Source organism: Ostrea edulis, chromosome 4, assembly GCF_947568905.1.
Source record: "Ostrea edulis chromosome 4, xbOstEdul1.1, whole genome shotgun sequence".
Taxonomy (NCBI): domain Eukaryota; kingdom Metazoa; phylum Mollusca; class Bivalvia; order Ostreida; family Ostreidae; genus Ostrea; species Ostrea edulis.
In genome coordinates, this window is record NC_079167.1 from 61,767,680 (window position 1) to 61,790,671 (window position 22,992).

At 33.7% G+C, this 22,992-nt stretch overlaps 1 protein-coding gene across 1 annotated transcript in view; it reads left to right on the forward strand.

Annotated features, from left to right (window-relative positions):
* LOC130054236 (protocadherin Fat 4-like) overlaps window positions 1-22,992 on the forward strand; it is a 93,992-nt gene that overhangs the window by 8,824 nt on the left and 62,176 nt on the right. Inside the window, exon 3 of the mRNA XM_056163273.1 lies at window positions 840-943. Coding sequence (XP_056019248.1) covers window positions 868-943 — 76 coding nt within the window. The 5' untranslated portion in view covers window positions 840-867. The remainder of the gene's footprint in view (window positions 1-839; window positions 944-22,992) is intronic.

Here is a 22,992-nt window from a genome sequence, read left to right on the forward strand (position 1 = left end):
TGGTTTATATAACACTGATATGTATGGTATATAACTTCTGTACATGTAGTTATAATCAGTGGAAGAAAGTAATACCTGTGACTCAGTGATTCACAAAGCCCGAAATTAAATGACAGGATTTAAATCTTTATGATTATGATTAATCAAAAGTGAAAAAAAAAATAGTTGTTCTACCAGTTGAAATGGGTAGGGCAGGTTAACTGTATACACTGGATCCATGCTTCAGTGGATGTGTATTGGATTCGGGTGGCACGCAGTTGTAGAGTTTAAACATTAGGTAACCACTGATATACTTAGTCACATGTATCATTATAGTGATTAATAGTTGTATCACCTGCTCTGCATTTGTTTAAACGTGTTTTAAAAGATTTTGTTTGGTAATTCGTTTTGTGAGTTGATAAATTTTTCGTGTGTTACTTGCATCCATTAGCTTCTTCATCATTGTGTCATCCCCGAGGGTAAATCTGACACACAGAACTTACTTTGATGTTCATGTCATTTTGAAAAATTTATTGAATTAAATAACTTTGAATAACATTTGATACAATATTTATTTTGGTCAAAGTTAGTATTTTAAACTTCACCAAGAAATTCCAAAACTACTGCACTCTTTCTAAGTTAAACAGTTATATACCTGCTGTTTCATCATATATGTTTATCATATCCGATCAGCATATTGGATATCATTAATTTTTAATTGAGTGTTGGTAAATAAGATAACCTCAAGAGAGATTGAGTAGAAATGAGAGAGATTGACCTGTGTCAGACTATTACAACAGTTTGATGTAAAAAAAAAAAAAAAAAAAATATTATAACAGAAATTTTGCTTTTTTTTTCAGAAGAGGACATAGTTCCTCCAATTTGAAGATGTGGAATCAGGACAGTATTCTGGTTCTTCTTTTATTTCTGGTGCTAACAGTACACACTGTGAAATCGCAGGAACGTAAGACATGTTTATTCATTTTTTTGTCTTTTCATTTAAATAGAAAAAATATGAAAAGAATCATACAAAATATGTAGTATTTTTTACATCTTAAAACAAAAGTTTTAACTTTTCGATTGGTCCTAAAAGTTTTGCAAGATATTATTTTGCATAGAAGGTATGTCAGCTTATTCAAAATAAGTAAATATTTTGCAAGTAATTGATATACTCACAACATACATGTATAGGCAAAGGAAAATTTTGAATTTTGTATTCTATTGAAATTTAATGAATCAGAAAAATAAATCCCCGTGATGAAAATCAGCTCTACATAAGAAGTCAATTCAATGATTTAATGTGATCACTTTTTGTTTTTTGTATCATGCAGTTCTCCAGGCCCTAACATCGCTGGTTCTGTGTTTGAATCCAGTTTCATTGATTTTGACCCAAATTCTGCACTCTACAGAACAGATACATTTATAGAGGGAATTAATCTTGGGACTGATCTAAATACAGGGGTCAACCTCACTATTATTCGCTCAACAGCCACACCAGATAGCGTAAACTTGAATGAACTGTTTGAATTGATAATGCTGCCAGTTACTGGTGCAGCTTTTGGAAACAGAGCTTTCAAATGTTTAAAGCAAGCGATTGACAGAGATGTAAGTTTCACAACTAGTCATATGACTTCAAACCAAAAAATTGACAAGCAAAATGAAATGTTTTAGAAAAACAAAACTAACACAACATATTCTGAACTATAATCCTATATTATATAAAATATTGTATGTAGTTGAGGGTAACATTGAAAATTTTCACCTAGAGAAAACCATTGTCAACCGAGGCATAGCCGAGGTTGACAATGGTTTTCTCTAGGTGAAAAATTTCAATGTTATCCTCAACTACATGCAGTATTTGTTTTATTATACTGAATGTTATGTAAACAAGAAAGCAGAAAAACTTACGTTTGTTGATATTTGATCAATCACTGTCATGCGACATTCCATATATCGATGCAGGTATTCCTGTTTATTACAACAGGCCCGTACCCAGACTTTTTCAATGGGGGGGTTGCATAAATTTAAGGCCCCCAAGCGGGTCCAGGGCGAAGTCCGGTGGGAGGTCCTGGGGGTGAAGCCCCCCGGAAGCAGAAGCGAAATAGAGAAAAATAAGGGTAAAAATGCTCTATCCTGGATGCAATTTTTGCTTTTTATTTACTTATTTAATACTCATAAATATGAAAGGGGAAACATACTAAAATTGGTCATATTTAAGGAAATGCTGGTCAATAATGTGTTCTTGTCTAATGAAAGTTATTTATTAATTATATGAAGTTGGACTTTCAGTTTTGCTTTTATTTGATTAATATCCCCTAGCAGGTACCAATGATAACTTCTTCTTTAAATTCATTCACAGAGCCAAGATGCAAAATATGAAGTAAAACATGTATACATGTTAACATTTTTATTCAAACTTTGTTTCAAGAAATGGTAATGAAAGGTGAACAAAACTTCAAACTACAACACAGTACTAAGTCCAAAAAATAAAAGAAGATTTTAGTCATAAATTACAGACAGCATTTATAAAGGGCACTGCTAGAAGTTCTTAATGCAAAAAAAATTGCGTGTCCAGTTATCATGGTTATATGCACACACACACACACACACACACACACACACACACACACACACACACACAAAAATGGTTGGTAGGTTGAAAGTTTTTTTTTTAATTTCTATGTCCCAACATTTGATCCCTGGGTCGTAAAGTTTTATTGATTTCCATATATACGTATGTCCAGCTAAACTGTGATGAGCTGCATCCCGCATCATACAAGGTATTTTTAGATTTGTCAGATGTTCACTGATTGATAATAAGTTCAGTTTTAGCGCAATGACAGACAACACAATACATTTGTACGTTTCCGAAAAGCATTACTCTTTTTAAATTTTGTATGCAGTTTAATTGTGATGAGTCCGACTCGTACTTCTGAAGATATACTTTAAGCATTATTGATATTACCTGTGTACTACAACTTCAGTCACACTAAAACTCAGCTAGATCAAATCGATCTTTGAAACGATGCATTTGTCCCAGAATGTCTGCAAAACATACCACTGATCAAGACTCAATTCGTTTAAAAAAGAAACCGAAACCGGATACGATGTTAACCGTATTTCTTTACGCATAGGCAATATGTATTGAATTTATTTCGTGATATTCCTTACTGTGGAAGTAAAAGCTAGGAATTTTAGAAAATATTTGACTTTAATAGTGCTTGATGATTTACACAGCCGACTTTAATAGTGCTTAATGGTTTTGCACCCCCCGCACCCCCCCCCCCCCCCCCCCCCCCCTCGGTACGGGCCTGTACAAACGATTATATGACGTCGTCTAACAATCTACGGCGAACCGTACACGCATAAATATGACGCATGTGATAATTTTTTATAATATCACCCGTTGTTAAGTACTGTTACCCGTTGCTAGATACTATCACCATGGGTCGTGCGTTCTGTTCTTAGAGGGTAACAATATGGTTTTTCAAATGCTTCTCGACCAATCAGATTCGAGTATTTTACATGAAAGTATAATGAAACATATTCCTGCAGTCCACAGCATGGAGTCAATTCTAATTATTTCTGTCTCAATTCAATCATGATGCCCTGGGTAAAAGTAACGGTAAAGGGTAGCTTCCCCCCTTTCACAACTCAAACGAATTCTTAACCTTCCACACGTAAATATGTAGAAACTACTCAAAATTGTATGATGATTTTAACAAAAATCATTTCTATATAATTCTAAGTAATTAAAATGAGTAATTAATTTATATGTCTGTTTTGAGATGTTATAATCTATAATCCCCCTCCCCTGGAAGCTCAGAATTGTGTTCTCAAAAATTCCCCTTAAATAGCATCTAAAAGCGGTATAAAACACTGCTGTGGGGATTTATTAAGATTTTTTTTAAATCAGGAATATACACTGATTACAGTTTATGAAAATAATACTCAAGCACCTAGCTGCAGAACTGTAGCTCTCTAAGAAAATATTGGGGACTCAGTAGCGTATTTCAGGTTATTGTTGGGCTATTATTAGTATACAGTAAGATCTCTGCATGATCAAAATTGCACAGGTGAGATTTTAGCCCATAGGCCTCTTTTAACTGATGAATGTTGTTATGAGATCAGCTGTGTTTTAGAACCTTATAATTATTTCTTTTATTCAGGGAACTTCTTTCACAGCTAGTGATGATCTTGACACAATAGAATTTCAAATAAAGTGTGTCTCAAGGGTGAGTACTTTTGTGGTTTTCTACATTTTTTGCCCCTCCCTCCTTTTTTTCCAAAATTATACAATTAAGGCCAATATTTTCTAGAAATGTTTGAATATATTCAAAAATGGAAATGCATTTACACATAATTAACATGCTCGTACCAACATAATTTGAAAACAAACAACATGTATCTGCATTTTATAAATCCTGTTTAAACCTTTTGTGCACGCATGCAGATTCTTGAGAGGTAATGTTATTTACATCAGAGCAAATGTATGCATTTCTGTGTAAGCCACGTGCATTGAAAATATAGATACTAGTGAAAATTCCCATAACTTGGAACCATAATACAATTTTGATTGAAAGCAATTATTCTGTTGCAACAGAGTTGGAAAGAAAAATGAGAATAATGATTCTTTTGTGTGTGTGTGTGTGTGTGTGTGTGTGTGTGTGTGTGTGGAATGTAATAAAGTATGAATATTCAGAATTATTTGTTTTATCAAGAGGCGGAGTAAGAGTATGGGTGTATACATTGGCGATAGGAAAGTATGGGTTTGCTGTATATACACGATGGTTGAAAACAAAGCAATCGTAGTGTATAGAACTACAGCTATGGTACAACTAAAATTGTACCATAGTTTGACGTGCTTTCTTTTGTTAAAAGTGTGGGTTATCTGTACATAACCTACACTTTTCTTCAAACCCTGCCCACAATCTCCAAAAAAAATTATCACTGTCCACTGTATGAAGTTCCTCCAGATCAAAATTGCACATATCAAACACGGATAACTGACTCAGACTAAGTTCTCCAAAGACATTATATATATTCGCACTGAATCTCACTTAAACCTTGATACAAGATGATATCGTCAATGGTCTCATCCCAAAGACTTTCTATTTCCATATTCTCCTCAGGTCGACAAACGCGTGTACGTAGAAATACGGGTATCATTTATAAAGATTTTTATAAAAGACCCAGTCACGTGATAAGAACGCGTTTCAGAGATAAACTTGTTTAGCGGACAGAGTGAATCAGACTTGTGTTTCTGTTATGGTTTCGCATCTTACAATTCTTAATTTTTTTTTTCTCTCTTATGTTTCACCATTTTTTTTTAAAAATCTATTGTATATACATGTAAATGTTTTTCCAGCCAATTTAGTCAAAATATGTATTAGAATGAAAGATATCCAATAGGATTTTCAAAAGAGTAACCACCATCATCAGTTGAATATATTGCTAAATTTTTAAACAGAAAAATACACGAATATGGGTTCTTAGAATTTTATTTGAATTTTTAAATTTCAATTCTTTAAAGCCAATACCGGTACTAAAGTCGGAGAATGCGTAAATGTTGAATAAAAATATCAAAACCAACAGTCCAAACATTTATATGCACTTTAAAAACGGCCTTTTAAAAACAATTAACAAGCATACATTTTTCAGTGATAGAAAGTCATTATGATAGACATATATGGTGTACAAAGTGTAATGTAAAGACATAACAATTGGCATCATATTGTTGTCAAACTTGCCGTGTTAGTTTGACAATAGTGTGTAAACACAAGTCAGGTATACTAAAACGTATCCTACAATATTTATTACTTAATGCATAGCATTAAAACATACTTATCACATATAAAGCATACAACAGAGCAAATACATAGTTACCAACAGGCACAATGACACAAGACAACAAGCAGGTGTTTATAGTTCTAAGTCATGGTTCCGACTGTCAACTCAGGGAATTCCCATATATATATATATATATATATATATATATATATATATGTATGTATGGTTATCCACGTCATAGGTTACCGGAAGTGAACTGTGACTAATCGGAATACCCAACCCGACTACACTCCTCCCCGTTTTATAAGTTCCACAAATATGGAATTTTGGAATGATTCCTAAAGAAGCACATGTAAAGTCGCACACAATTTGAAAATCGACTTATAGTCATTCACGCAACTGTTTCTTCAGCACTGTCCAATATTTGCGAATATCACAGCATTTGAATGTTCCTCACAGCTCTAGGAATTAGTAACGAAGAGGGGTGTTGTCTACCATGATCCACCGCTGATCTGAAACTAAATGCCTGTTTTACAATATTTCTTAAATAAAATTACAGTGTGCGAAAGCAAGATTAGACCACTTGACAAAATCTATGGAGAAGTTAATTTGTACAAAATGACAACATAAAGTGAATTAATACAGCTACATATTTAACACTTGCCTCCATTATTTAAACAAATTGGGTTTTAGAAAATATCACCAATAAATAAACAGTATTTGTATAAAATGACAGCATAAAGTGAATTAATACATGGTCTCAGGCTATGAAATAATGAAACAAAAACTTAGAATATTTGTTATTTTGAAGTTGATCTTCAGTAATTGAGAATATACATGATTTAGAATTTCACAAAGTGGAACAAAATCATTCTTTTGAGACAACATAAAACACAAAGCCAGAGACTCTTGTGTGTAAAACATTTATACAGTCAGAGACTGCATGTGATAAACCGAGATACAGCCAGACACTGTATGACGGTTGTTACCCTTTACTGTGTAGTCACAGCCAGGTAATAGTAACCATTTACTGTCGTCACAGTCAGGTGTAAATTCTAAAGGCAGCCATAAACTGTAATCTTCACAGCCATTGACTAGGAAAATACAACCAAAAATAAACACAGCCATAGACTGTAATGTTCACAGCCAGCGACTGTAGGAAAATACAACCAAAAATAAACACAGCCATAGACTGTAATGTTCACAGCCAGCGACTGTAAGAAAATACAACCCAAAATAAACACAGTATCAGGCATTCTTTCATGGATTCTACCGTTAATACCTTAAACTTAAACTGCACATTGTGTACTAAACAATTTAGTTTTAGGCACTGTTATCAATTACCTACAGTCATTTTGTCTAATGAAATTGAAGTTCACTCTGGGTAAACCCAAGTTGGAATTGTGACAGTAGATATGTAACTACTGAAGTGATCTATGCACAATGATACATGATATAGGCTGCATAATTATTTTTACCAAGGTACAGTCCAGCACTTGTTTTCAGTAGGCAAGCCGAAGCTATAGTTGTGTTGAGTATATGGCACAGAACACAATGCATGCGTGCGAGGCCTGCAGTGATGTTTGGGAAGTGGCCTTGATCGAGCAGATGTGTTTATGTCCGTCTGCGGACGAAAGTGTGCATGTATACTGATGTTAGTATATACTGTTTTCCTCTCCACCATGACATTGCCAAGCTTAACTGGTAGCACAGTCAATGCAGCCGTTGTTCCAGCAGGCTGTGGCGATAGCTTCATAAAGTCTTTATTGATAAACATGGCAGGCACATCCCGATGAGCCGGCGACTGTATTTGTGCACATGCGTCAATGACAGACTCGGGTTCAGCTTCTGAACTGACCTTTGAGACAAGCTCGTGATTTGTCTCTGGACCAATGGGACATACGCAGTTTTGAAACATTTTACCAACAAATGTTTCTGCAAGATGGAAAGTTGGCGGACTTGCATCTGATTGGTTTTGCATTTGTTCCGGAAACATTTTGCCAACAAATGTTTCTGCAAGATAAATTGTTGACTCCCTTGCATCTAAATTGATACGATTTTGATTCTGAAACAATTTGTCAACAATTGTTTCTGCAAGATCAAGGGAATTAATTCCTATTGAACCTGACTGTGTACCAATTACTGCATTGTGATCCATCATTGACAAATTAGATCTGATTTTTGAGCACCTTTGTTGTTGTGACTCAACCATTATGGGACAGTCTACAGTGTCCGTCAATGTGACTGGTACTTCTGTATCTACTGTCGTGGTAATCACAACCGAAGGTAGATCTCTCTGTATTTCAATATATGTCCTGTTACCTTCATGCTCATGGTCAGTCCTTTCTTTCTTTCCAGCAATACTGTCTGGTGGACTTGACGTTCTGCATATAGAAGGAACTGGCACAGTGATATTGACATTGCATTCTAGCAATTCCGAGCTTTTGACCACATTTATTTCAATGTTTTGAGTGGGAGTGTGTGATTCTGATAGTATTCCCACTGTGTGGTCAGAGGACACTGTTGTATTTAGGTTTTGTGTCTTAATGCAATTGATGCATGTGCATGACTGGATGCATTGCCCTTGTTGCTGAGGCACAGTTTCCATGTAATACATGTTTGGTTGCATGCTCTGTGGCATGGCATGTTGTGTATACATGTACTGTGGTACCTGCATGTTTGTATGTATGGCTTGCTGCACTTCGTAGGGATGCAGGTGTTGTTGCATGACTGTAGGTGCATAAGTGTACTGTGGCATAGTAAACTGGTAATGTGTATACTGTGGCAGTTGAACTTGTGCAGGATAGCTTTGGGGCATAGAATATTGATTGTAATAGCCATGATGGACACCATACATTTCACAATAAACTGGTCTTAAGTCTGAAACCTAAACTTTGGACTGGTATAAAATATCCAGAGCAGGCTCTTGATCAAAACTCAATGGTTTTAGCTGCTCTAAACTACTGGTCTCTCAAAGAGAGTGACAAAAACTAACATTTTTGAATTCGTCCAAAAATAGATAACATACTGCTATAATAGTAGTCTACTATTTGTCTGACCTAGTCCAAAGCCTGATAAATAACACATCAGAACTACTAACTCTTGTAAGAAAACTGTCTAAACGAAACAGTTATTATTAAAGAACCAGAGTTATAAGAAAACCGTCTAAACGAAACAGTTATTCTTAAATACTTTCAAAAACTAAGGTATAAAAACTAGAAGTAAGCAAGAGCACTACTCTACTATATCTCTAAAACCAACAGTGTATAGATCACTGGCTATCAAACAAAAATATGCAAATTAACTAAATAAATTCAGTATATAGGACACTGAATACAAAATATACTAAGAGTAACAGTGTATAAAACACTGGCAACAGAGTGTAAGAAAATGCACCGATTTCCAAAGATATGCAAACATGCAGTGTCTGCACACTTTAATGGAACGTAATGAAACCTACATGGTAGAATAATACCACCATTCCTAATGAAGTTAACTTATCAGATCTACATTGATTCTATAATCCGCCTTCAAATCCATGTTCGCCAAACTAAGAACTAAAACATAGGAAATATGTGTTAGTTGTTTTAGTTGGATGAAAACCAGTATTGTACTGCTTGATAAATATATAATACTTTCCACAGCTTTTTATCCTCTCTATATAGAAAATACTAAGTTTTGATACACAACTGTGGATAAAGACTGAACACCAACTCCGGTATTGCCAACACACTGAATATCAGAGCACTAACTCAGGTATTGATAACACACTGAATGTCAGAGCACTAACTCAGGTATTGCTAACACACTGAATCTCTGAGCACTAACTCGGGTATTGCTAACACACTGAATGTCAGAGCACTAACTCAGGTATTGATAACACACTGAATGTCAGAGCACTAGCTCACTAACTAATGTGTCTAAAAGTATTTTGAATATATTTAACTAAAGTAAAGAACTGTGTCAAATTGATAACTGATGACACCGATCTAAGCAAGAACACTAAGCTATTGAACTAATGACAACCACACCTTAGATATATCCAATCTTATGGAGCTTGTTGATAATTAATATAACTACATAATTCTACTGTACTTCCTCCCCACTTTATGAAATTTGCAACGCTAGGAAGCAAAATATAGTCTACAAATACTCTACAACCAAATGAATTATGGCAGAAACTGCAGATCGTATCTAGGTACTGTCCAAACGGAGCTGCAAAAGGTAAACACTGCAAAACCAAAGACAGTTATAAAACTAGTTGTGGCAATTTGATCACTAATAATGTTACAATTGCAATGTATGCAAAGCAGAACTTGAAATTAATTGCAAAAATATAATGCACTATAGATCTATGAAAAATCTCTAGCACAAAACAATGTACACATATATCAGGTACTGAAGACTTATGGTAAATCTTCAACACCACAAAAACATTGTGAGAATGTATGCACAATTTTTATGCAATAAGAAACAAGAAAATGCTAAGTGAAAAAGTAGAAAACACTAAATAATACACCTGAATGGCCTATGCTAATATTGCATGGTCAGCAGGTTCCAGAAAAACGAGAATCTCGAAGTGAGTAGCTCGCAGCGCCATTGTCAAACTGGCTGTGTTAGTTTTGACAATAATGTGTAAAGACAAGTCAGGGATACTAAAACGTATCCTACAATATTTATTACTTAATGCATAGCATTAAAACATACTTATCACATATAAAGCATACAACAGAAGCATAGACATAGTTACCAACAGGCACAATGACACTAGACAACAAGCAGGTGTTTATAGTTCTAAGGCATGGTTCCGACTGTCAACTCAGGGAATTCCCATATATATATATATATATATATATATATATATATATATATGGTTATCCACGTCATAGGTTACCGGAAGTGAACTGCGACTAATCGGAATACCCAACCGACTACAATATTGTAATCAGGCGACCGCGCTTCCGAAAGCTATAAAATATAATGAATAATAGTAAACTTTGGTGCAAGTCACTTACCCCATATAATATTGTTGATTATGTGTAGATACCCGATGGGCGTGGTCATAATGACACTCGGGAGCTACACTCCCTCGTGTCATAATGACCACACCAATCGGGTATCTGCACATAACCAACAATATCATATGGGGTAACTACTACTTAGACAGAGTTGTCGAACTTTTTTCAACGCTTGCAGAACGGTTTTTCAACCTACGCCTAAGGCCTGAAGCCTGTTCAGCAGAGCGAGCGCTCGCGATTCAGATCGGATTCCAATATTAGGTACTGAGGACCTATTCTAATCCGGATCCTATATATATATATATATATATATATATATATATATATATATATATATAGCAGAACTACCATTTTATATTTATATAGATTTGTTACTGAGAATTGTGACAATTCGTTATATTGATAAAGGTGTTACTTTCTTGTTTGAAATTTTCATTGTTTTGACTTTCATATAAAGCTATTTTAATGTCAAAGTCACGCCTGATTCGCAACGGTGTAATTGAAGACCTACTCTACAAGAATGTAGGCTATATACATTAAAACATATGACTAATATGGTTTGGTTTTCTGATTAAGCATGTCGCAAATGTCTAGAAAACAATTTTAAAAAGTACTTTTAAAGCTTGGCGTGGAGAAAAATATAATGTAACAATTTATTAATCTTTAATCAATTGTTCATATCTTATTGTACATTTTTTGAAGTATTGCTTTCAATCCAATTTAAAAAAAAAAATCGGTTCTATGATCGCTACACCAAAAACAATATAATTTTAATTAGATTAAGTTTGTTAAAATTTATCTTGGAAATGATTGACTATTGAACAGCTGATTTGTAAGGAAGTTGTCACCATTGCATTAGGTTGTCTTAGAGATAAAATAGTTTTAAAAAAAACAAACTTGTTTTTGTTGACTAGAAATTGAGATATGCTTAATCAGAAAGTCATATTAGTTTTAATGTATGTGACCCACATTTTTTAGATCCTTAGTTAGTCAGGTCAGTCCCCAGTTTTCACACCCATACTGTTTTAACACGTGCACATGCTCTTTCTGACATTCTTCATGTACTGATGCAGCTTGTGTTACATTTGTTATTAATTTTCAGATTTAATTAGTATAAATTGTTGGTCACTAATAGCCAAGTTAAAGGATCTAGACCATTGTGAGAAATGTTGACAAAACAATAAATAAAAAATTAAATGTAAATATCTTCCTTTCCGATCGATTATATTAAGCAAATTGTAATGGAGACAAGAATGAAACAGACTACCTAACCCTATATGCCCCCCCCCCCCCTCAACTTAGTACCAAAGCGTCAGAACTTTACCGAACATGAATTCACACAACATGGGGATATGATTAACATTACCTTGCTGTTCAGGAGGTCAAAGTAATAGATTATGGAATGAAAGGTCTTGCCATAAGAAATTTATATACAAAATCCCTACCTTACGGCAGCTCACTACATTAACACTTGCATATTTTATGACTAAGTCACAAGATGGTGATTCAAATGTTTTGTGAAATTACTTGTATTGCTATCGATTTGTTTGTATCTCTACGTAGCTCAGTAGATAAGGTATCTGATAACTGATCCCCAGATCCCAAGTTGAAATCCGCGGTTTGTTTTTTTTGGGGGGGGGGGGTTGGGTTTTTTTTTTTTTTTTTTTTGGTTGGTTTGTTTTATGTTATCTACTGCAATAAATTTTTGAAAACCATTTATCTCTCTCTCCAAAATTGCTTATTTTTGCCTTTTTGACACATATACTTATTATATGTCATCATATTTTTCATAATTAAATCATTTCATGCTGAGCTGATCTGAGAAATTATTTGAAGGTGTAGTGAGCGACCATAAATATTTCGGGAGATATTGAAGAAGTTCAGTTTTCTTGAAATCAGGTTAAGGTCACATCAACATAATTGTCACAAAGAATGTGAAATATAAGATATAATATGTGTGAAATATGATAGCCCTATCTACATGTATCACTCACCATTCAAAAGTTATGAGCAATGTTAAAGATTTGGACACGCAGACAGGACAAAACATATCTATAGACAGGGAGGGAGAGATCATAATCTATTTTTTTTAAAAATCTACACAATGTATTTACAATATACAATAGATTGATTGATTTTATATTGTTTAACGTCCTCTCGAGAATATTTCACTCATATGGAAACGTCACCATTGCCGGTGAAGGGCTGCAAAATATAGGCCTATGCTCGGCCCATACGGCCTTTGAGCAGGGAGGGATCTTTATCGTGCCACACCTGCTGTGACATAGGACCTCGTTTTTTTTCCAGTCTCATCTGAAGGACCACCCCCACCCCATTTAGTCTCCTATTACAACAAGCAAGGGGTACTGAGGACCTATTCTAATCCGGATCCTATATATCTATCTATCTATCTATCTATCTATCTATCTATCTATCTATATATATATATACAAATTCTAATTCATATGCAAAAATCTTGATTTATATTCTACAGACTTGATATTTATATTCGAAAATTTTGATTTGTATTCGATAGTCTTGATATTTATATACAAAACTCTTAATCTATATTCAATAATCTTGATATTTATAGGCGGTATTTTTATGTATACTCAAGTATCTTGATATTTATATGCGAAAACTTTGATTTATATGCGATAAATCTTGATTTTTATTCGATAATCTTGTTATCTGTATTTTATGAATTTTGATTTATATTCGATAATCTTTTTCAATTTATCAAATACAAATAACAAGATTATCAAATATAAACCAAGATTTATCGAAGACAAATAACAAGATTATTAAATATAAAGCAAGAATTATCACATATAAATAAAAATTTTCGGATATAAATATTAAGATCATCAAATATAAATCAAGATTTGTATAATATTGTAATGCTTTACACGCCATAAAAGACCTTCAAATAAATAAAGACAAAGTTGATAAATGTGAAAATCGAAGGGGTCTTCCTCTTTCTAATCCAAGTAATATGTATATTTATGAAAATCTTTCCCTGAAAACTTTAATTAATGTGTGTTACAGAAAGTGCTGACAGACGGACGGACAAAGTTATTACTATAGGGCACCCACCATATGGCAGGACCTTAATAAATGATGAAGCAGCCATGAGTTATATACGTTACAAAATGTTTTGATACACCTTGTTCCCCTACACCTCTGAAATCAATTTCCATACTCATACATTTAGTTTCAGAAAGAGGAGTTATATTCTGAAGGGGCAGCTTCCTATACACTGTATATATGTCTTATCATGTTCACTTCATGTATGGCATATATGTGATCAGTATTCACAGTTTATTTGTGAACAAAATCAGCCAGTTTCTCAAGCGCAACAACTCTCCTTTCTTGCACAACTTAACAGCTTTTTCTCATCCTCCATCCTCTCGGCATGCATTTGATGCAAGTCTTCTTTAAATGATGTCACCCAGCCTAGATCCTTTGCTATGCTGGCAACTTTAGTCTTCTTCTTCTATGGGAAAGGTGTTGCTGATGATGATGGCTGAATGGAGGAAGCCACAGGCACAGGATTTACAGCGAGATCACCATGCAGCAACTCCCTCATCTTTCATTGATAATTTTGTACCTGAATTTCAACAGTCTCAAATAAAAACTATGTAAATATAGCCACACAGGTTTTTCATCGACAAACACTTCTTTTATAAAGACTGGTAGTTTTAAAAAAAGATGTGGGGGTACACACATCCCTAAATTTGTCAAAAATGTTAGTGTAAATGTGTTCATGTATTTTCTGGGGAAACCTCAATTATGATTGATGATTAGTTTTTGACATTTATTCATACATATTGATCTAAAGAAAAGAAGTTACAATTATTTCTTGCAGTAGTGGTGGGTTTTAAACAATAGATCCTCAAAGTAAACAATAAACAACACACACAAAATTAGCATTTGGAATACAGGGGTTTGAACAATAACATAGTGATTTTTTAATAGATTAATAAAAGCTGAAACTAACATAGATTTTGACAATATTTCAAGAAACAATTTAAAATCATTGAGTGAATACACTTGAAGCAGTCTTTCATTAATTTAATTATAACACTATTTGAGAGACATTGGGGATCTCACTGATATATTATGCACTATTTCGGATCAAATACATATTAGTAGTAAGGTTTGAACCCACATATCCTCATAACAGAAAATTAGCAACGATTAAGGGTATATGGATAAAGAATAAGAAATTAGGATAACAAAATCAAAACAGTTACTATCACAAAGGCATATAAATTACAGATCATTATTGCATTATTAGTCAGACAATGAGGATCTCCCTATAGTACTCACTACTCTGGATACATAAGTAGTGGTGGGATTCGAACCCACAGATCCTCATAACAGACAGTTAGTGACATACAAGGATAGTGGGAAAAAGAAGAAATTGGGATATCGAAACATTCAGACATGACAATATCAATAGCTAAAAAAATTATCAGTCCCCATCAAACATGTTTTCCTTTTGACATGCTGAACAGATGAAATTTATGAACAGTCAAATATGAACAGTCAGGTAACAATGCCCACAAGCTCTTGGAAGATTTTTTGATCATCAATATATATATATATATATATATATGTGTGTGTGTGTGTGTGTGTGTGTGTGTGTGTGTGTGTGTGTGTGTGTGTGTGTGTGTGTGTGTAAAACTTATACGGTACCAATTTTGAGGCACCAGATGCGCATTTCGACAAATAATGTCTCCTCAGTGATGCTCAACCGAAATGTTTGAAATCCGAAATAACTGAAGTTTTAGAGCTAAATATAGTCAAAAAACAGCGTGCCAAAAAAGTGAAGCTAAATTCATCCAAGGATAAGAGCTATGCATGAGGGAGTTAATCCTTAATTTTGAAATGAATTAAATGAATTTCTAAATTTTATAACAGCAATTAAATATACATCCGTATTTTCAAGCTACTAACGAAGTACTTAGCTACTGGGCTGTAGAGATCCTCGGGGACTAACAGTCCACCAGCAGAGGCCTCGACGGTACCTACCAATATATATATAAGATTTTGAAGCAAAAATTTCTAATCTGTGAGCCTGTGAAAATTTATGAACAATAAGGCTACCCTGCTTTGCTATTTATGATCAACATTATGTAGACCTACAGATGATTTTAAAAGCATAATCTTATAAAGTAATGTATCATTACTGGTCAAAATATTTGTAAACTGCGATTGTTTTTCTTTTTAAAAAAGAGGGTGAGGGAATAAAACATGTTAATAACATGAAGTAATACAATAATGAATATACCTACCTTTCTTGGCTACTTACCTAGATCTCCATCAGTACATGTATTGGTAGTACTAAGTTCTTTATAACATGTCATCTTTGCTAAAGTATGGAACATAAAAAACAAAATCTGAGGGATTATATAGTATAAAAACAACCCCTAAAATAAGAGGCTCTAGCTGATTTTGAGTATTAAATCAGTCAACACTATACAGGTCCCTGGTTGTATTCGATTTCTTTTTTATACATAAAAGTTTAAACAGTTCCTGCATTCTTAAATTTATAGATCTAAACATTTTTGTCAATTTGGATTAAGGTATACAACTATTTTGAGAGGACTTGTATTTGTTGTATCAACTTGCAAGTAAATGTAAGTTCTGTACTTTACCAAGCATTTTCCCCCTTCAACCATTAGGATCTGGAGTGAGGGCTACTCCCAGGGCAGTCAAAACAAAATCTCGCAGACCACAGGGGCATCTTATCCGCTTTGTGTATTTATATGTGTGATTGAGAACAGCGGAAAAGGTATTTATATATGTGTGATAAGATGCCCAGGGTGCGAAGACGGAACACTGATACAGAGGATATTCTCTTGTCCACGACTGAGAAGTGAAGCAGACGATAATAACATAGTGATACGACAAGGGAACCACTTGCTTGTACCTCTGTATTAATTCTCAATTTCACAGAGACAAAAATACACGATTGTCGAAGTCTTTTTTCATTTCCATACTCGGTTTCCCTTCGTCGGTTGTCGTCACAAAGCATCTAAAACCAGAACCCCTGTCGATCGTATATTCCGAAAATCATTGTAAATGCTAAATCGTTAAAAATCTACAATTGTGACTTTCGTAACAGTTATAAACTCAAATTGTCCGCCATATTGGATAAAAAACGAGCGCTCGCCTCCGTTCAGTTGACAGGTGCGCGCCAGGTATGACACTGTTAGCGTTCACTCGCCCTACTGAACATACCTCTGTTCAGCAGAGCGAGCGCTCGCGATTGTTCGCGGGCGATCGCTTCTGAAAGGTAGAGTTCGCCAAAGTGCTCGCGATAGCTTGCGAACCTGCTCCCAATGTAGTTCGCCTTGTAATCCAATATGGCGTCGAATGTGTTGATCAGTGGATCTTTCATTTTATTTTTTATGAAAGCTGCCCTCTGATAGCTTCTGTATATTCCGGAATGTCGAATTTGAACAGATTTTAACTTTATTTACGTAGTACAGTTGACGGAAAAGACAAGGACTTTGAAAACAATAGTTTGCCTCTGAGAAATGACAAATTTTACCACTTTTTGTCTCTATGTAACATTTTTAGAATCCATAGTTACACATAAGTGGTTCGTCTGTCAAATTTCTTTATCGCCTGCTATCATCAATAACAATGGATATTCGGACGATCGACCAAGCTTCAGATCGGATTCCAATATTAAGATTTTATACATATAAGGTGTTAATTAAGCCTGTAAGCCTAAAGATAAACGGAAGACTTTCTTATAATAGCATTGAAAGACGATTTTCCTAAATATGAAGAGCCTATAGATAGCCTGTATAGGCTTAATATAATTATATTATATTAGTTATCTTTAAAGAAGTTTTATTTCTCATGTATCTACATTTTTTAGATCTTGTATCATGTACATGATCTTGTAGAAGAAAAAAAAAGATAAATTTTAAATACACAGGTGATCTAATATATCCATTCATAGTGAAACGTCATATATTTAAGCTCCAATTCATGTTCTACTGGTGATTTAACTAGTCCTTAGAAAAACCTCGCACAGAACATTCCGAAGAAATAGGAGATATATTTCCCCCATTATTTCATACAATACATTGTATTATTTGCTGATAATAACTCCATTCAATATGCATCTAAGAACGTACATGAAATTGAATTCACGTTGAATCATGATCTTCGTGTTCTAGATGAATGGTCTAAACAATGGTTGTTAAAATTTAACCCCTCTACAACAAAAGCTGTATTTTTTTTTACATTGAATAAGGATATTGATCCTCCTAAATTATTTTTTCAAAATTGTCAGTTGGAATATGTGCCAGTGCACAAACACTTAGGGTTGTTCATTTCAAGTGATTTGGGTTGGTCACATTATCTAAATACAATAACAAGTAAGGCTTACAAAAATTTAGGACTTCTTAAAAAGCTAAAATTTACTTTAGGAAGAAACACTCTATTAAAAATGTACACTACTTTTATTAGACCAGCTTTAGAATATGCCTCAGTGGTTTGGGATGGTTGTAATGCATACGATAGTGATTTGTTAGAAAAAGTCCAACTATGTGCAGCGCGAATAATTACTGGCTTTCCTATATTAGCATCTAGAGATTCTTTGTATTTAGAAACTGGCTTAGAGCCTCTGTCTTTTAGACGAACAACCGCTAAATTAGTTACCATGTTCAGAGTTCACAATAATGATGTTCCTGAGTATCTACAAGAAACGATCCCAAGAAAAATAAATAATACATCCAAGTACAATTTCCGTTATGGAGACAATTATAAAATGCCAAAATGCCGACTTGAACTTTATAAGAAATCATTTGTACCTGATGCTTTATCAAAATGGAATTCACTTGATATAGAATCAAGACAAGCTACTTCAGTTAAGCAATTTCGTAAGAGTGTTAGCTCCAAAAATATCAACAATCCCAAACCACCGGCATATTTTTCCTATGGTACTCGTTTTCTGAATATAATTCATACCAAACTTAGACACACATGTATTTTGAATTACGATCTATATAGACGCAATATTGTTGATTCTCCGTTATGTTCTTGTGGTATGAAAGAAGACGCTTATCCTTTCTTCTTTATTTGCAGTAAATATTCAAATGCTAGATATAAATTAATGGATAGCTTGCTGAGGTTAAATGATCTAGTTATTATCGATGTCCACCTTCTACTTTGGGGTAATAATACTTTATCTTCTGAGTTAAACAAGTGTATTGTTTCTTATGTTCAGTCGTTTATTCATGAAACCAAAAGATTCAATTGATGTTCAATTTAAATTTTTTGTACATTAATTTTCTACAATAATATGTTGTTATATTTTTAAGGAGAAGAACTCGTAAGTTATTTGAACTTGTTTCTGATCCTTTTGTATATCATGTATGTACAATAAAATATGTTCAAAACACAATACATGTATATGTACTCTATGAAATGGTACGCAAGAGAATGTCTAATTCACAGTGGTAAATTATGTGAATTTTACATGATCAAGTACACAGAAATTTAAGTCAACACAACGGAAATATCAAACGAGCAAGTAACACCTGATAGTATTTTGGCGGTCGAAAAGTTTTTGACTGAAAACCAAAAACATGCCAGTGTTCTCTGTTTCTATCGCACGCAGAACTACCATTTTATATTTATATAGATTTGTTACTGAGAATTGTGACAATTCGTTATATTGATAAAGGTGTTACTTTCTTGTTTGAAATTTTCATTGTGTTGACTTTCGTATAAAGCTATTTTAATGTCAAAGTCACGCCTGATTCGCAACGGTGTAATTGAAGACCTACTCTACAAGAATGTAGGCTATATACATTAAAACATATGACTAATATGATTTGGTTTTCTGATTAAGCATATCGCAAATGTCTAGAAAACAATTTTAAAAAGTACTTTTAAAGCTTGGCGTGGAGAAAAATATAATGTAACAATTTATTAATCATTAATCAATTGTTCATATCTTATTGTACATTTTTTGAAGTATTGCTTTCAATCCAATTTTTAAAAAAAAAAAATCGGTTCTATGATCGCTACACCAAAAACATTATTTTAATTAGATTAAGTTTGTTAAAATTTATCTTGGAAATGATTGACTATTGAACAGCTGATTTGTAAGGAAGTTGTCACCATTGCATTAGGTTGTCTTAGAGATAAAATAGTTAAAAAAAAAAAAAACTTGTTTTTGTTGACTAGAAATTGAGATATGCTTAATCAGAAAGTCATATTAGTTTTAATGTATGTGACCCACATTTTTTAGATCCTTAGTTAGTCAGGTCAGTCCCCAGTTTTCACACCATACTATTTTAACACGTGCACATGCCCTTTCTGGCATTCTTCGTGAACTGATGCAGCTTATGTTACATTTGTTATTATTTTTCAGATTTAATTAGTATAAATTGTTGGTCACTAATAGCCAAGTTAAAGGATCTAGACCATTGTGAGGAATGTTGACAAAACAATAAATAAAAAATTAAATATAAATATCTTCCTTTCCGATCTATTATATTAAGCAAATTGTAATGGAGACAAGAATGAAACAGACTACCTAACCCTATATGGTGCCCCCCCCCCCCCCCCCCCCAACTTAGTACCAAAGCGTCAGAACTTAACCGAACATGAATTCACACAACATGGGGACATGATTAACATGACCTTGCTGTTCAGGAGGTCAAAGTCATAGATTATGGAATGAAAGGTCTTGCCATAAGAAATTTATATACAAAATCCCTACCTTACGGCAGCTCACTACATTAACACTTGCATATTTTATGACTAAGTCACAAGATGGTGATTCAAATGTTTTGTGAAATTACTTGTATTGCAATCAATTTGTTTGCATATTTACGTAGCTCAGTAGATAAAAAGGTATCTGATAATTGACTCGCAGATCCCGAGTTGAAATCCGCGGTTTTTTTGTTGTTTTTTTTTTTTTTTTTTTTTTGGTTTTTTTGGGGTTTTTTTGTTGCTTTGCTTTATGTTATCTTCTGCAATAAATTTTTGAATACCATCTATCTCTCTCTCCAAAATTGCTTATTTTTGCCTTTTTGACACATATACTTATTATATGTCATCATAATTTTCATAATTAAATCATTTCATGCTGAGCTGATCTGAGAAATTATTTGAAGGTGTAGTGAGCAACCATAAATATTTCGGGAGATATTGAAGAAGTTCAGTTTTCTTGAAATCAGGTCAAGGTCACATCAACATAATTGTCACAAAGAATGTGAAATATAAGATATAATATGTGTGAAATATGATAGCCCTATCTACATGTATCACTCACCATTTAAAAGTTATGAGCAATGTTAAAGATTTGGACACGCAGACAGGACAAAACATATCTATAGACAGGGAGGGAGAGATCATAATCTTTTTTTTTTAAATCTACACAATGTATTTAGAATATACAATAGATTGATTGATTTTATATTGTTTAACGTCCTCTCGAGAATATTTCACTCATATGGAAACGTCACCATTGCCGGTGAAGGGTTGCAAAATATAGGCCTATGCTCGGCCCATACGGCCTTTGAGCAGGGAGGGATCTTTATCGTGCCACACCTGCTGTGACACAGGACCTCGTTTTTTTCAGTCTCATCTGAAGGACCACCCCCACCCCCATTTAGTCTCCTATTACAACAAGCAAGGGGTACTGAGGACCTATTCTAATCCGGATCCTATATATATATGTATATATATATATATATATATATATATATATATATACAAATTCTAATTCATATGCAAAAATCTTGATTTATATTCTACAGTCTTGATATTCATATTCGAAAATTTTGATTTGTATTCGATAGTCTTGATATTTATATACAAAACTCTTAATTTATATTCAATAATCTTGATATTTATAGGCGGTATTTTTATGTATACTCAAGTATCTTGATATTTATATGCGAAAACTTTGATTTATATGCGATAAATCTTAATTTTTATTCGATAATCTTGTTATCTGTATTTGATGAATTTTGATTTATATTCGATAATCTTTTTCAATTTATCAAATACAAATAACAAGATTATCAAATATAAACCAAGATTTATCGAAGACAAATAACAAGATTATTAAATATAAAGCAAGATTTATCACATATAAATAAAAAATTTCGGATATAAATATTAAGATCATCAAATATAAATCAAGATTTGTATAATATTGTAATGCTTTACACGCCATAAAAGACCTTCAAATAAATAAAGACAAAGTTGATAAATGTGAAAATCGAAGGGGTCTTCCTCTTTCTAATCCAAGTAATATGTATATTTATGAAAATCTTTCCCTGAAAACTTTAATTAATGTGTGTTACAGAAAGTGCTGACAGACGGACGGACAAAGTTATTACTATAGGGCACCCACCATATGGCAGGACCCTAATAAATGATGAAGCAGCCATGAGTTATATATGTTACAAAATGTTTTGATACACCTTGTTCCCCAACACTTCTGAAATCAATTTCCATACTCATACATTTAGTTTCAGAAGGAGCATTTATATTCTGAAGGGGCAGCTTCCTATACAATGTATATATGTCTTATCATGTTCACTTCAATGTATGGCATATATGTGATCAGTATTCACAGTTTATTTGTGAACAAAATCAGCCAGTTTCTCAAGTGCAACAACTCTCCTTTCTTGCACAAGCCAACAGCTTTTTCTCATCCTCCATCCTCTCGGCATGCATTTGATGCAAGTCCTCTTTAAATGATGTCACCCAGCTTAGACCCTTTGCTATGCTGACAACTTTAGTCTTCTTCTTCTATGGGAAAGGTGTTGCTGATCATGATGGCTGAATGGAGGAAGCCACAGGCACAGGATTTACAGCGGGATCACCATGCAGCAACTCCCTCATCTTTCATTGATAATTTTGTACCTGAAATTCAACAGTCTCAAATAAAAACTATGTAAATATAGCCACACAGGTTATTCATTAACAAACTCTTCTTTTATAATGACTGATAGTTTTAAAAAAGATGTGGGGGTACACACATCCCTAAAGAAGAAGGTACGGTTGTATACATAAAAAGGCCCCAAAAATTTCTCTATATAAAATGTGTCTGGAATTAACCTTAATCAGCGTTTTAAGAAAGTAAAATAAATGCCAGGTATACTATGTCAACAAAATCAGAATGATAGTCCTAAATGGATAGCATTATGACATC